Source organism: Calonectris borealis, chromosome 8, assembly GCF_964195595.1.
Source record: "Calonectris borealis chromosome 8, bCalBor7.hap1.2, whole genome shotgun sequence".
NCBI classification, from domain to species: domain Eukaryota; kingdom Metazoa; phylum Chordata; class Aves; order Procellariiformes; family Procellariidae; genus Calonectris; species Calonectris borealis.
In genome coordinates, this window is record NC_134319.1 from 18806068 (window position 1) to 18823320 (window position 17253).

General features: G+C 37.2%; 1 protein-coding gene across 11 annotated transcripts in view; it reads right to left on the reverse strand.

Moving 5' to 3' along the window:
* Positions 1–1397: 1397 nt before the first annotated feature.
* Positions 1398–17253, reverse strand: part of ZNF644 (zinc finger protein 644) — an 84342-nt gene continuing 68486 nt past the window's right edge. For 9 of the 11 annotated variants that reach the window (XM_075156261.1, XM_075156263.1, XM_075156257.1 and 6 more), the window contains 3 exons: positions 16579–17184; positions 6502–6604; positions 1398–6006 (listed from right to left, as the gene is read on the reverse strand). In XM_075156261.1, coding sequence (XP_075012362.1) covers positions 5814–6006; positions 6502–6604; positions 16579–17184 — 902 coding nt within the window. In that variant the 3' untranslated portion in view covers positions 1398–5813. Of the gene's footprint in view, positions 6007–6501; positions 6605–13901; positions 14025–16578; positions 17185–17253 lie in introns of all 11 variants that reach the window. The other 2 variants (XM_075156265.1, XM_075156264.1) reach the window with 1 other exon arrangement.

Below are 17253 nucleotides of genomic sequence, written 5' to 3' on the forward strand. Positions count from 1 at the left end.
GGATTACCATCATCAGTTGGCATGTAAACCTCAGCTCTTACGAGTTAAAAGTGTACTTTTAAGTAGAAAAAATGGGATAGAAAGCCCAACAAAGTTGCAATTTATACAACATGTATAGTCCAAACTTCCACTCTGGAAGCTGTGAGAAGGCTCCAGGACTCTCTTCGTTCCCCCACGGGACAGTGAGAGTTGTAATTTTGAGGTCTCCGGGCTCACAGTTACCAAGGATGCCATTCGCTTGGGTTTTAATTGTAGCAAAAAAAAAGCGTGCAGAGCCTGTACCAGAAAGGTCTTTCAGGGCTTTGCCTCCACCTAGAGAAGAACATCCCTAACAGGGATGCATTTATTCCAATTTTTATTGCTAGCCAAAATAACAGCATGTCAGTCTTCAGCCAACATGTGCAAACCATCTTCGTGACCAGCAACACACGGCACAGGCCCCTCCACCTCCCGCTCTGGCACGCTGGAGCTACCCGCACTTGGGCTAAGGCAGCCGGAATCGCTTCCCCGACAGGAAAGCACTGCGGCCACACCACTGCTGCCGGACACCAGCCACTTGGACCACAAGGTTTTTCCACTTGATGCGCTTGAGTATTACTAAGAAGTTTTATAAAAAGCCTGTTAGCTGACTTATGTTCAAATCTTATGGGGAATAGGGCACTAAAGTTAGAGGGATTTCTTGTTTTGCTTTTTTAAAAACAAGTTTATCAGCCTATAGTGCAACTAGACACGAGAATGAGCAGTGCCAGAGTATCAACTCTAGCAAGACAGCGTGGAGGGAACCCTCACTCCAGCCCTTGTTTAAAAAACCAACCAAACAAAACCTCTAACGCTCTTTTATGCTAAATTTGATCAACCTCTGCATTTTTGTTCTTATTTTGTGTGTGTGTGTGTGTGTGTGAATGGTTGTAGTACGGCAATGAATCCTTTCATGCTGCAGCAGGAAACTCTGGGGAACTGCAGAGCGCCAGGCAGACTGGGTTTTTCAGAGTACTCCAGGTCCAGATACACGTGGAGGCCGCTGCGCAGGTAGTGCTGTAGGGAAAAACTGCTTCTAACTGGGAAAGAAGGCATCAGCAAAACTAGGTTGTGCAGAGCGAGAAGTGGGAGGGTAGGTGCAGATGAGAGCCGTTGTTATTTGTGATTCGGCTTCAGATTTGGGCCCCTGGCTCTGGCGATGTTCCCTCCACCACCAATCCTCATTCTTGGTCTCCAATACTGGAATGTAAATACCCTCGCCCTGCCTCACCTCTCTGAATTTCAGAAGGCTACAGCCAGCAAAACTGCCCTCTTCGCCTCGCCGTGCAACTATTCGGCGTAGGGTGGAAGTCCCCGGTTTAAGCGACGCATGCCATGCAGCTCACCTCCGAACAACGGGAAGAACACCAAGAGGCCTGCGGTGTTAAAAAGGAACATTTTATTGCAAGAGGTTACAGACCTGGCACTATGGCCACAAGGTTTCCATTACATGAAAATTGCTACCCATGTATCAGGCAATACCACCTACAAAGCACAGTGGATTGAAATGTCTGAAATCATAACGCAGTCAGCTTTTTAAAGTAAGTACCACCCTAAAAAGATTTTTTTAAAAACGAAGTCAAAACTATAGAAACCAATTTTTTTGAATATGAAACTGGTGTTTAAGTATTCAGGCCACTAACTACTGTGATAAAAAGTGGAAAGTCTGTTAACCATAGTGCTCAACTAAACAAGCTTCTTTCACAGCCCTTACCATCTCGTTAAAAGCAAGTACTTGTTATTTGCTGTTAATTTTTCCACATTTGTTCAGCCAACATTTATCTTCTGTATGTTTTCAGAATCAGGTAGAAGATTTAATGAATAACCCCTCTTTAAAGCACTATTGACATGCAGGATAATCTAGAACCACAACTGGCCCAGAAAAAGCATTGGTGTCAAAACAGCTTTGCAGGAACAGATCTCCCCGACTCAGCCCCGTGACGCTGACCTTTCGAAACTCTGGATGGATGCACTTTGTGAGCCCGAATTCACGACTCGCATTCCTCCTGTGATCCACTTACCTCAAAGACCTTGGTGAGTTCCTGAGCGTGGCTGAAAAGGTCGGACTTTGAACAGGCACATAACTCACACACGGGAAGTCTGGCTCAGGACATAAACCCCAACAGTCCCCATCCTGGCACATCAGGTGCTCGCCCGCCCTCCCCAGCGCCAGTGTTAGCTATTGTCAGGTCTCTGCTTTTTCTCCCATCGAGAAGAGTCAGCAGCTCATTTCCTGACACCACTGGCTGGGTAAGGTGAGCCCTGAGGAAGCAGAAGTTGGATCTGTGGGCAGAGCTGGACCGCCTCGGCTTGTGGGAGCAGTCCACCTCATACAATTCACACAATCCATATGAAGCAAACGGGAGTATATGCCAAACAGGAGTAAATGCCCAGGGATCTTTGTGAGCCAACATTTGTTATCCACTTGCCTCCATCTCCCATTTTCCACACATACAGCCTGAACACACCACCACTTGGCAGCAGTTACCACTTGGTAGCAGCTACCACAGGCACTTTAAAATCACCTTTCCAGCAGAAATCTCTTCTCAAGCAATGCAAACAAGAGTTTTAATTTTTTAAGATGATTTAGAAATATCACCGGGACTAGGGAATATAGGCAATCATCTTACAAAATGCAGGGGGTGGTCTTCTACAATTTCCCAGGCTTCTCTAAGCATTCTGAAAATTTCTTTGTAATTTTCCAGAGGCTACTACTTAAGAAAGCTTTTCCAGAAACATGTAAGATTGTGATAAGGAACCAGTATCAACCATACAAAAACCACTACGCCACTGCAGCCTTTAGCCCAAAGCAATCTGGCCAACGTGAACAGACTAACACTTGTGTTCATATGTGCAATTCTGGAAGTCCAGCTCTTTAGCACAGATTGCCATAGAGCCTCTCAAGCCACACATCTCAAAACATGAAATTCATATAATAACGTGACTGATTTAACTCTCTTCTACCAGATTATGTAGAATCTCTGTAACTCTGGAAAGGGGGTTTGTATCTCCTTGTAGGTAGTGATAAAAGATCTGTATTTCCAAACAACAGAAACCAAGAAAACAAATAGCCCCACTTGAGGACTAGAGGCTAAAGAAAGCTTAAGGGTACTCTATTACTATTTCAAAAAAAAAAAAACAAACAAACAAAAACCCAAAAAACCCACTCAGTCCGTATCAACCATAAATGCAATTAATTTAATAATCAGAAGAGTTCTAGAACTTCTGTATATATTCAAACTATACTGTCAAGGATCTGATGCAAGCAGGGCACACAGCTCCAGTGCACCCTCTCAGACAGCCTGCCACTGAAAACTGCTGCTCCTAATCAAAAGAATCTCATTTTGGACACTGATCAGGCCTAGAGATCTGTGCTCTTCAGACACAACCTTGCATTTTAGTGTTACACAAAGCAGCTCACTATTGGGGTTTAATGAATTAAATAGAATTAACTGGGTTTTTTATTGTTATGAACCTAATAGAGTTTTTTGCTACTGCTAAATTCTGCATGATATGGCTTCACCTTACAAGCATTCTTAACAATACTAGATAAATATCATTTGCACTTAATTTTTTCATCTGTTAAATAGCCACAAAATATGGTGCTCTCACACAAGCACCTTTTTTTGGTGAGAAGGGTAAACAAGCACTCTATTAAAGCATTATAAACATTCAAGGTGATTTGATCACTTCCCTCTATTCTGTTTCAACACATTGCTGTAAATCTTCCATTTTCACAGCGTATAAAAAAATTCCACAATCATCCACAAATTTAGAAATTTGTTAGTCTCCATACACATAATTTGTCTGCAATACACTGCAACATCCCAGTTATCTTTCCTAAAATCTCTAAAGTATTTTTTTCCCCAGCCTTTAAATGTACTGACATAGATTTTCCAGTTTAAAAGGGGGGGGAATAAATTTTGACAATAAAGCTAAAGTTATCTGTAGCAACCTCTACAGTAACACCCGATAGCACTAATTTAATGACAGCCTTGACAGAGCTAGGATGGCCTTGTCTCAGGACTCTGTCCTGCACATCTGTGCATTTCTAGCCCATATATTATCAGAACATTAACAAGCCTCATGTGTGAACTCTGAACTGCGCACATACAGGAAGACAGACATTTATTCATATTTTCCACCAATCAAATGTAATGCGTCTGTGAACAAGTCAGTTTATTGCAAGTAAACGTACTTTTACTTAAGATCATGAGAAGATTCTAATCCCAAGCAAGACAAATCAATTTCACAAACTTAACTCACACAATGCAAATAAATGCTTCACATTATAGACATTTAGATTTTCTTTAAACCTTTTTATTTAGAGATTTTTCTGGTAAGGAGATATACCATAGGAAAGCAATTTCACTGGCAGTGAGGTATGTATATACTCTACCAAAATACTCCTCTTGTTTTAACTGCTTTTAACTTTATTTACATATAAAGAAAATATCAATGCATATCCTTGGCTTAACTACAGTATCTGTTACCCTATATGAGTAAAATGAAATGTTACTTGCATACAAAATTGATTTGTAGAGGAATCTGATTTGATTTAAACAAAAATCATGTTCTGAAGACAGTTTAAATGAACAAACACAATTCATCATGACCAAGACACCTGCACCATATTTCCATCCTCACAGCACATTTATTTCAGTAATTCTGTAAGTAGGTCCTTAGCATGAGCATAGTGTTACAGTTTTCATACATATAATCACATCCAAAACAAGCTCTAAAATTTAAGTTGTAAACATTCTCTTCATATGTAGAAACATTTCAATGTGTTCGAATTTTCTAAAATGATCAATCTTTTAAACAGAATTATAAATGAAAAGTCTACTCTAACCGTGTAGTGAGCAATGCTTATTAGTACATTTCTACAGTGTTAAATAAAATAGTAGAGAGGCAAACTTCTGTAAGCAAGTCAGACTTTAAGCAAATCATCATAAAGAAACAAACTTGTTAACAAAAAGATGCTTTGTAATAAAGAAAGTTGGATTGAATCTACTATGATACAAAAACATAAGGGTAAATACCATCTTTGTTGACAAGTAGGAGGTAGCATGGATGCACCACTTTATTGTCAGTGAGAAATGCAACTGAAGTAAAGAATATTTCCTTACCACAAATTTCCAGTATTATGTACATATTTCTCTTAGAAATTTGTTTAAACAAGTTTCCCTCCACTTTTTAGTACAAAAAGCCTCATGTGATTTAAAAAAAACACTTACACACCTAAATAGAATAGTACTAATTGCCCTATTTGAATGAAACAGTCTCTTGAACTATGAAGTACATGATATTTAATGCCCTAAGTTGAGTAAATTGTATTAGCAGTTCTTGGTATTATACAAAACACTACATACATACAAACAAAATATAATAATATCTTATTTAACTATGTAATTCTTTTTGGAATAAACAGAGCCTTGATTTGGGTAACACTGAAGAGAACATGGTTTGTTTTATTAAAATCTGTCTTTTAAGTACCCATGTGCAACAATTTAAAAATGGCTGCCATACATGTAATGGTCTTGTATTGATAGTGAACACAGTAACTGACAAAAACATAATAAACCTTAAAAACACATCTTCCACCCTATATAAAATATAAAGACTACTTACTGTAACTGTTAAGTATTCAATTTATTTTGATGTTACTGTAATCCACTTCCTCTATTTTTCTGTCTTTAGCATTTATAAACATAATTTAGTGTAGCAATTTATTTTAAAAAATGACAAAGTATTTCAAATTTACATCCAATTAAAATTTAAAAGATTTTCTTGTTCTATGATGCTGCTTCTGCCATCAGTAAAGAAAATGAAGTTTCAGTAATTGAAGCAGGCTTTTTAAGTAGTGATGTGACTTCAACCATGCCAGCTCCAGTCCGTGGAAGATTTGCGTTGACAATGTGTCGCTGCAAGTGCTTTATCCAGTCTTCTTGAACAGACAAAGGTCCTCGAAAGACCAGACCACAAAACCTATGCAAATATTAAAATTATTCCATCAAGATATATCTAGCACTACTGAAAAAATTATAAAATAAAGACATTAAGTGGAAAGTCTTAATTTTCTTGACGTTTGTTTCTACATATTTTAGCAGAAAACCTTAGTAATTGAGTTCATTTATAGTAACTGAGCACAAAAAAACCTGCAGTTTATATAACTTACACTCTTACATTTTTAACACTAGCAATAACAATCTGTTGTTCTTACATAAGGTTTCTTTTGAAGGACAGAATATTACTCAGGCATGACCAGTAAGATTTTAGTTAGAGAAACAGTTGGCAACCTAATACCTGAGTAAGACTGATTCAAGTCCTCTTGTTCAAATTAATGAAAATAGGCAACTGTTTCCCCCCCTTATTATTCAAATTAATCACAAACACATTTAGGATACAATCTTAAATCTTCTTATGACTAAAATTAGCAAGTTCTTAAGAATGTGTTCTTTCAATTAAAATAACCCTATGTACCTGCATCTGAGTATGTAAACTTCATCCGCACTATGAGGTAATGGCAGCATTTTTTTCTTGCTTCCAGATCTTGACCTTGACTTCTTTTGCTTACAGTCTAAAGCTAAGAAGAGAGAAATTTCCATATGTGAAAGTGATACTTCAATGAGTGTTAACCAAACAGAGATATTTAGTAAGCATCCCCTATAGCAGTAGTGAAAAGACATCTACCTCCTTGTTACCCTATGTTTAATTGTAACATAAATCCAAACAATTACAGTGTGCTTTAAGAAATTTACTGGCAAAACACATGAAGCTTTTTTTTTTTAGTTTAGCACATTGCTTGCTCTTTAAAAGACTACGTTAATTGACACTCAGCATTAAACTGTTACTTCAGTATCAGCAAGCACCTACTAACCTACTGCACTATTATACAGAAGCAAAGCACCATTGGAAATTCCCCTACATGCATAAAACGCTGTAAAAATCTTGGAACTTCTGTTGTAGTTCAAGTACCATCGTAAGTCCACTCACGTTCAACCAAGTTACAACTTCACAAAGTTGTAGCTTTCAGCTAATACAAGCAAGAATTTCTAGTTTGAATAAAATACCTGCCATTTGTTTTCAACATAAAGCAAAAGTTTGTCCTTTTATTCTAAGAATTTCAAATGAAGCTTCCCCCTCACTCCTGTCTGAATTCTAATGCAGCTTACAAAAAATATGTATTAATCCTTGGCAGTGGGAGCTGGTATTAGGACAATCAACAAGGATGGCGAGGCCACTTTTTAGTTTCAAATGCTCAAACTGAATTTATGTATGAAAATAATGTGTGTGAACAGGAAACGCATAGCAAACGGGTTCAGTTAGCATTGAGGTCTGTACCTCCCACAAATAGATGTAATAGGCATCTGTAACAAAACCTAGAGATTCTAAGAAGCAGCCAAAGTTGGGGGATGAGGGAATTAAACTGAGTTAATATTGTTATGATGAAAACAGCTCAAGAAAAAACAAGAAGGTTGGGACTGCTTGAACTGAGAAGTATATCTAGCTACACTCTATTCCAAAACACCGACACGAAAACTCCACAGAAACCTGAAAGACAGTAACAAGTGGTATTCTTGATACCAAAAAGTTGTAATGCTATGCTACTGAAGCATCTTAACAGTAAAATTAACAAAAAAAAAAAGTTACAATTCTCTAAGTTTTGACTCCTGTAATAGAAAACAGAAGAATAAACCTCTTAGTATTCTGAAGCGTAAGACATCATTTGGTGAGGCAAAACATGCTGATTTAAAGAACACAGTCTTGATTGCATCCTTCATTTTTCTTACATCCTCCAAATGAGCACCTCTCAAGCTTTTACCCTGTAGCCAAACTTTTAACTTGTAGATACACCAGACATTTCCCAGTTCCATCCCCAGATTTAAAGATTCCTACAGTATCTAGAAAAATTTGAATGAATTTTTGAGGTTTGAAGGTACCAGAGAACTAATCAAACAAGTAGAAAGCAGATACAACTCAAAGAGACTTCCTTCAGACCCTGGGTCAAGGCATCATTAGGAAGATGAGGCTCAACAGCACTTTTTCTGATCACAACAATGAAAGTCTGGATATAAAGGCAGTAACCCAAGGTGGCAGGGGAGAGAGAGAAAAATGGCCAAGAAAACTTCTAGAAAAGTGAACAGGTAAGGGGTTCTTAATGCTTTATGCTCTCATCAAAAGCATATTCTTCATATAATTAGGAAGAAAAAAGCTAACTATCTTTCAGGCTGTAGGAATGACCAAGTAGTATAAATATTTTACATACTGCAACATCAGTAACAACATCACCAGAAATTTAAGCAGATAAAATACTGAAACCCAGACACCCATTCTCTGAAGAGAACTATTTGCATGAGGGGCAACTTATCTGAGGCAGTTATTACAGCAAAAGCTTTGCCATTGCCGATTTTGCAGAACATCATTGGAAGGAGGGAAACAGAAGTCAGCATTATCCAAATGCAAACACATCCATGAGTTGCATCTGATGTCAGTTAGTTGATGTCAGTTGAGATGAATAAAAAAAAAAGCAGTAGACAGCAGGCTCCTTCTCGAGAAGCCTACATGCATTTGAAAGAAGAACTATCTTATTTCCTTCATGTTGGCAAACTTAAGACATTCATGCCCATTAACAAATTTGATTCTACTCACATACATCCCGAGCGTTTCAGAGAGCTTTCACTTTCTTACTAGACCTGAATTGGTCTTCCGCAACAGAGTTCTTGAAACCTAATGGTTTTATGTGTGTGTAATCTTGTAAGAAAAAACCCCTCTGAACTACTGTGCAATCAAATAGACAGCAACACAAACAGAAACTGCCATAATATACAAGGAGAGGTAGTTTCTACCTCCTTGAAAGGTACCTTTTCCAAGAACAATGAGAAAACAAGGAAAACAAAAGAATGGCTCTTCTCTGAGCCATTTACGATGGAGGCTCTAGATTGAGAAATTACAAAACAAAGAACAGAAAATATCACAGTAAAAGACATCAAGAAAAAAAATTCAGATCACTCAATGTATTTTCAGAGTAACTTAGCTAAGACTGGAAGTAGACTTGCCCAAGCAAGAAGCTGTTACAAAAGACAGAAAATACTAAGAATACTAAACTGTGTTCTGCAAGGGGTATTTTTTTCTTCTCTTTGTCTTTTGACCTAGTGAACATACTCCTTCACATTTTAGGGGACGCAAAGCAGCACAAGTACATTTTGAAGTTACTCCAATGAAGCAGGAAAGTAAGTGGAGAAAGAGTAACATCTAGGCAAAGCTGACTGAAAACCATAATTCCAACACCAGTTATCAGAGACATGTACCAGTAACTGCCACATTAATTTAACTTTTGTCTATCCAGAGAGTAACAAGTTTAAATTAATTCACATGCACACACTAAAGTACTCTGTGGATACGATGCTTACAAATGCTTGCAAGTAAGTCACACCATTGCCTCACCCATAAGAAAGCGTAGCCATGTTCTGACCAAAACTCAGTTACTGTTCTTCCAATGCCTTTACTGTAACAAAGCACGACCTCCTCAGAAAGTATGTTTTTAGCACTTTCGGAAAGAGACCAAGAATAATTTGGCTCTAGTAAGCTGCATGGAAATTGCAGCAAATTGCCAGAGAGAGGCAGGAGCTACCTACCATTAATGCCTACTTTGTGGCTATCACAGCTCCCAAACTATCATCCTTCATTCTCCATAAAGGCCCAATTCTTTTTGGAAGAAGCCTCCTTCCTTCAAGTTTGGCCACCTGGTGTTTCTAGTTCCTATTCCAAAAACTTTTTGTAAACAACCAGTTAACACCACTTCATCAAACCTCTGATACAGCATGACAGGGAAACAACCCATTTAGAACACAAGACAATAAAACTTCGGAGGAATCTCCTTGAGATTGAACTCAAGTTCAATTTCAGAGCACGCTATTTAGAAAAATATATGCTAGGTAGAAAGACTGCATATAAAAACCTTCTTTACCTCTGTGACAGCTTATCAAGAAAGACTACAAGCAGATGAAGATAAGAGGCTAAAATGAGCATGCCTAAGACAACATGAAAAGTCAGAATTAGAGGTCCTTCATGCCAATGACATTTGGTCTGAGGTTCAAAATTAAAGTGCATCTATGCTAATTTGCATCTCCACTTCTTCATGTCCCCCAGCATGGAACACTTCTCATTTCAAGAAGACTGAAGCTGGGTCTTTATTCAGACTTCATTACTTTTGTCATAGCGTATGTAAGCTAACACAAGTTGAATAATTGCACGCATAAGTGGATCTAATTAACCATTTAAAAACACTGCCAATTAAAAAAGTAAAAAATAATTCATTAGTTTTCTTGTATATTTATTCACTAATTTTACAAATGCAATCACATGCTATCTATCCTCATCATTACTGCACAGTAAAATGCATTTTAAAAAACCCTCCAGTAATTTTCTCCCTGAAAGATTTTATAGGATACTAAAAATTAGCTCATTGTGCCGGTTAATAACTGTAACAGCACAAATAAAGACATGCAAAGCCAGTGGATCTCAGATTTCTGCTGTAGCTGCATATGCTTCCACAGTAAACTTCCCAAAGCTACAATTTTGGCAAAGTAATATTAGAAATTATTTGGAAGCGTAGTGGCCACGTGAACTGCTACCTCAGTCATACTGTTGGCTCAAAGGCCACATTCCTTGCTCTGTATTTTATTGTTCTCACCCAAACTTCTGAAAAAGCCTCCATCTACAGAAGAAAAGACCAAAGAAGAGAGTAGTGAGACCAAAGAAGAGAGTAGTGATACCCAGAAGATGACAGCCTGTAAGAAGAGATGTAAAAAGCCAGAGTGCCAGAGGGTATCAAGAGACTTTGGGGGGGGGGGGAGGGGGGGAAGGGAGAAGAGGAAGGAAGCTGGGAGGAAGAGAAAGAAAAGGAAGGAAGCTGGATATACAACTGTACCAAGAAAAGCGAGATGCATTTTGAAGATTTTGCGTCTGTCCAATGCTCTAAAGATAATCAGAAGAAAGAAGCAAGTTTGCCACATGCTCTGAGAAACACTAACGTGTTGCTATTCACCAAAACAGGTATAAAAAGAAATTAGCATCTACTTAAGATGAGCGATTAAATCACTGTATTGTTCAAAACTGGACTGCATAACAAAAAAAAAAAGTTCCAGTCAGACATCTGAAGACCATCATGCAAGCATTAATACAAAAGCAAGTAACTATACAAATGAACCTGGACAGGCATTTGCTATACAGCGGATCCATAGTGCATAACTATAGGCACAAATTAAGTTTAATAAACACTAACTTGAACAGCTAACAGCCTAGAAAGTTTCACTTCTAGGATGTTTTTCTTGAGTCCATTCTCAAAATTTACCATTATGCTTAACTATGTCTATTATACTGCTGAAACTGTCAAGTTGCATTTGAAAAAAAAAAAAAAGAGTAAGATTTAACTAAATGTGACCAAATTACTGACTCTGAAGAAGCAGGGGATCTGCTAGAAAAGCAATATGATAATAGTCAATATCAAAACCATATGCAGACAAACTCAAAAACGGAGCAGAAGACTATATAGCGCTTAGTACTAGCGCTAGGAAAGGTCTCACTTTGGTGACATGCAGAGATTACTGTATTTCTCTTACTAAACAGTAACGCCTAGGTAGCTCCCATAACAATTGCCAAATAAAAGAATTACAGCATTCACGTTTACACACAATTATTTAATTACAGCAAGAAACTGAGACAAATACTCAACCAACGTGATTTCTTTTTGGTAGTTATGTTTACTTTAGAAGATATAAGAAAGGCTCCATGAAAACAGAAGTATCCTCATTGTCTCCATACAGGTTCCAGGCTGAAGCCAAACTGAAGACATTTTGAAATTGCTCTCAACTGCAACCATTTTTAATTGAGATCTCCCCAAGAACAACACTCATAGCAAAGTTTAAAACTAGCGTGTGCTAGTGAAATTTTGCATTAACATAATTTTCTTCACAAAACTTACAATATAAAGTGGAATATCAAATAAAACCACTGTTTAAAAGCATATTTTCTGGTCTACAAGCCTTGCACTGAGCTTGCTCGAATGAAAAGTCAACGAGCAAAGCTTACAAACTTCACAGAGTTACAACAATTTTAGTGGTAATGACTAGGTTAATACAAATATACATTGGTTGCATAATGTTATAGCTAGAACTTAAGCCTCTCTAAGTCATTCGTTTCAGTGAAAGGCCTTTATCCACATGGTACAGGCTATTTATCTGGCTCAGTACCAGCTTCTGAGATCAAAAGATTTTTTTTTTTTAAAGTTTTGTTTCTAACTTTTTTTTTTAAGCTTTGTTTCTAACCCCATTTTGTTTCTAATCTAATTTTAAACAATCTTCTAGCTTCAATGACACAAGACTCAGGAGTTTTCTTTCAGTTCTTTTAAAGAAAGCGGCAACTGTTCTGATGAGTATGCTACTACTTCGCTAGCAAAATATATTTCTTCAAGAAAACAAACAAAAATCCCTGAAAGCACCTTAACAAATTACCTTCACTTTTCCCATTTAGCAAAAGGGAAGCTGAGGTACAAGGATTTTGTCCAGGATCCAATCTCTGTGTACTATCCTGTTTGCCACAGGGCCTCCTCCATTGAATTACTGTTAAGATTTCAATGTGCAATTTAAATATATAGCTACTGAAAAATATTTCATCAGTAGGTATATTAGCAAAGTAACTTACCACAGGGCTAATATCAAATCACAGCAGTGATAGATGAAGTCCACTATCATCATCTTTCTACTGAGTAAATATGAAAACTTTCAGAATCACTAACTAAAGGCATACACTCCTACACATTGGATATTACTGCATCTGTTGACTTCCTTCTAAATCTACTTTGCTATTGCATTAACTTATGTTAGTATAACATAAGACCTGGCAGCCACAGGCCCAGTTTGTAGAAATATTTCTTTTAGCCTTCTGCAGAGAAAGCCTGAAACTCAGTTTATTTGTCATTCTTAGTATAATGAATTACATCTGCAGATAACAAAAGGATTATGCATTTTTCCAAAGTGTTATGTAAAAGTCTGTGCTTGTGTGCACAGAAAACTGATGGTTGCCCTTCTTAATTACCAAATATTCCAGACTTTGTATCTTCAAATTTGCCTCGCTATATTCCATCTCTGCTACCCAATTTGCTGTTGATCATACAAAGTCCCACTAATCTCAGCAAAATCCAAGTAAACTCAGAAATTGCCTACAGCCAAGCAAACTGCAGGTCTCTGGAAATGAGTCAAAATATGGAATATTAGAGGAATTTCAAAATGAAGTGTGTTTTAATAAAAAACATCAATAGCAGTGCCCAATGCTGTACTACACTCACTCCATGTCAGACCAGGTAGTTTTTGGGTTGTAAGCCAAACAAGAAATGAAACCAACTACATACAATATTTTGTTAGAAATACACAAACTGTAAAATTACTTGCTTTTCCTATTTTAACTACAGTATTCTTAGTAATTGTATGTACTAGATTGTAAAAATTACGTGCCGGTTTGTTGTGGTTTTTTTTTTTTCCCCCTTTCATTTTTAAGGTACTTTTAAACACTTCATTAGAAGGCCAACTAGCTGGTTTGGAAGTTGTGATATTGTAGGAGAATCAATTTAAGCGACCATCTCTTAGTTTTGCTTACATACCTTAAGTGTTGGATCCAAAAATAAATGAGTAAGAATGAAAATCAGACATGAGAGTGGACAACAGCAACATACCTTTTCTTACAAGTTGCTGAAGTTTTATGGCAAATAAATTGCTTACCAGCAGAAGCTTCAAAATTATTTTGAATTAACATATGCTTTTGTCCAGTCTGATGAGGAAAATGTATCATAGACAGACTTCTTTTACATCTGTAACAAAACATACCTGTCCCAGTCAAAAGTCCAGCACTCTTCTTTCGTGCATAAGCGCGTAAGTGGTTGGACAGGCTAACAGCACTTGTAAACGTCGTATTGCAATGCACACACGTTCTAAGCTTCACAGGCATACCTATCATTCAAAAGAAAACTATAATCCAGTTCTCTCTTAAAAAAATGAAATTCTCAAAGCGTTGTAAAAAGTTTTCTGCAATAAAGATGGTTTAAAATATATTCACTGCATTGACGCAATTGTTTAGTATATTAGAAGGATCCAAGTTAACCGTTATTAGTTTTCCATGTAGTGCTTTAAGCCAAACCATGTTATTTGAAAAAGAACAGAAAGGAGGCAACTTGAGCCCATTAGGCTACTCTGCATTTAATACCTACTATCAAGTTCCTACAGATCGCCACATTAATGAAGCTCCAATCCCAAAATACAATCCTGTAATTTGAATAGTACAATTCTGTTGAGAAATTTCAGAGCTTGCAACATTTCCAATAAAGAGAATTTAAAAAAATCTAGTTGACAAAGTGGTAATTAAAAGTGTTTTACCCATAAGACTGAAGAGCTCAATACTAAATTAGGCTGCTGTTGAAGGCTCAGAGAAAAAGGTGGTAAAACACACCACTGAACAGCTGTTAGACAGTGCATTTTCTGTTCATTACTTTAGATGCGCAATCGATAATGAAAGTTAATGGTTTGAAATTTTTTGCTAAAATCTTTGTGCTAAATAAATAATCAACAAAGCAACATGCTATTTATCACAGGAAAACAGTGAAACAATACTGAACTCCTCACTTACCAGACAAAGAAACCATTATAACTTATCCCCTGCTCAACTTCACCATGTTTCTCCCTTCATTTTACCAAAGACAGATTGTTTTGGTCAACTAGTATTTCAAGTTCTCTACTAATAAATTATTAGAAGAGTAAATAAAAAAGGTAAAACTACTCAGCTGGAAAGCCTCTACTTGCAGGAAAGAAAGAATCCTATTCTCCAGCAGCCCACAGAAGACATGCTGTTTTTTCAGGCAAGTTACAGAAGAAGAACACCTGGTTGGTAAAAACCTTTTTAAAAACTAAAACCAGAATTAGAAATATTTGCCTTTTTAGGAAAAACAGAAGAATTTCAACTTGATGTTAAATATTTTCTTATTAACTCAACTGGCACAGTGCGTTAGTTGTCAAATTCTGTTACCTCAGCCACAGATAATTATAGGGCCCCATTCGTAACTGTTAGTACTATGCAAGCATATGCTTATTTTTACCTGGTTGTTCATCACAACCAAACAGGTGCTACCTGAACAGGTGTTCAGCGGCAAGTATTAAAGAGAAAGCAATACACAGTGTCAGGTTTAGCAAGCTAATCCTTTAGCATTGTTTTTCAAATCATTAAGCCTGTCAAAGATACACTTCCTTTATTAAGCAATCGCCTGTTTTAAAGGACAACCACAGACGTCCAGAAGACATTAAATGTAATTCTGTTCCACCTCTACTATGTCGTTTTAGAAAGCCACCTTTGTTAAGAAATTGATTGCCACACTGTTGTAGTCCCCTGAAAGAACTTCTGAGCACATCAGATTGTTGTTGTTGTTATTTGTTTAAAGAAAGACAAGAATATAGCTGAAAAAGTACTAGGCACTGCCAGTTTTACTAACCTGCACTGGGTAATAACAAGAAAATCAACAGAACCAAAAAAAGTCAGGGGTATAAAAATAAGATCCCGTTCCTCAATCTAAAGAATCCTGCAGCATTATAAGGTGGTGTCCAAACAAGAAACAGGTAAATGCAAGCTCTACATACACATTAAAAAGGATGTTGTAAGAATTCCCCAAGACTAGAAATAACACTTATGTGACAAGTAGGTTAAAAACATCACTCTAAAAAACTGCTCTATTAGTATACAGAGTATCTAGGAAGTCGATTATAGAATTGTTTCGTTAGCACAATTCTCAGCGGAAGGGCCGTATCGGTCAGGGGCTGTGCATTAGAAACCTGCTGGCGACAACTGTATTCCAACAAAGCTTGAACCAGCACAGGTCTTCACTCAGGATAGACAGGCCCTAAGCAAGCACCAGTTTCTCACAGCAGCCGCAATTTTGAAACAAACAAGAATTAATCTATGTCGTAAGAGTATGTTTGCCTAAAACCATCAAAATTAGTTGACAGTGATTCACCAATTTGGAATATTATGCATTTATAATGGTATCAACAGTTCTGTTAGTTTGAGCAAATGCTGCTTTGCACAAACCTCAAAGATTTAGATGAAGTAGTTCCCACACTAGCTGTTTTAATGCCCAGAAACTGGGTTACAAGCCCAAACATTTCAGAACTGTTAGTCTACCAAATATGCATGGACACTTCAACTTGTTGATGCAGGATGTGTCTTCTTCCTTACTGAGGCTCATTTCATGTCAGCTTTGAATTTGTATGCCCAGCCATATGCAGAACAGGAACTATGTTCCATGCAAAAACCCCTCAGTGCTGCTGAGGGGTTTTTTCACTTTAGGAAAAACATGTCAGAAAAATTTGTTGTGCTACCTCTTGCAGTCAGTGTCCTCTGGAAATGAAACAAGAATTAAATGAACAGAATCCCAAATAAAATACTCTGCACTTGTACATTTTCTATGAATTAAAGGATTCTTTGGAAATGTTGTCAAGACAGCTAGAAACATCTTCTTACCTGACTGCATAGTCAAGTCCATTTTTTGTGGCTGATACATCAATGGACTGTCTTCATTTAATGGAAGAACACATTTCTGAACAAACCTCTTTCTTGCAGTTTGATTATGAATCTTTTGAGGAGAAATATCAGGATTCCTTTCTTCTCCTAACCTCTTATTTTTCAGGAGTTCTATCAGTGTAAGTGACTGATTTTTTTTTTCATCATGTAGTACTGCTTTTGTTTCATCACATTCATTTAGGAAACTCAGCCCTTCTTCCTCCGATGCAGACACAGATGTATCTTCAGTCTTTAGGCCATTATGGTATGCTTCAAGAGGTATAACATTCTGAGATAAAAAGTCATCATTTGATGCAAATTTCTGAGCAACAAACGGTCTGGGAATAATGCGGCGACTGTTCAAAGCCTTTAGGATTTTTTCATATTTCTCTTCATTTTGCATCATCTCATTCAGAACACAGATCGGAGACTTGTGTGCGTCCCACTTGGTTTTGCCAAGCCTCTTCAGGTGTCCTCGCACATGATTAGACAAACCAATTTTAGTATCGAACCAGCCTCCACAGAGCTGACACGTATGCTCAGAGGAAGTTTCAGATTTCTCAATCGCTACAAAGAAAATAATTTTCATGTTTTTTGACAATTATATACAGTTAAACATTACAACAGCAAGTCACA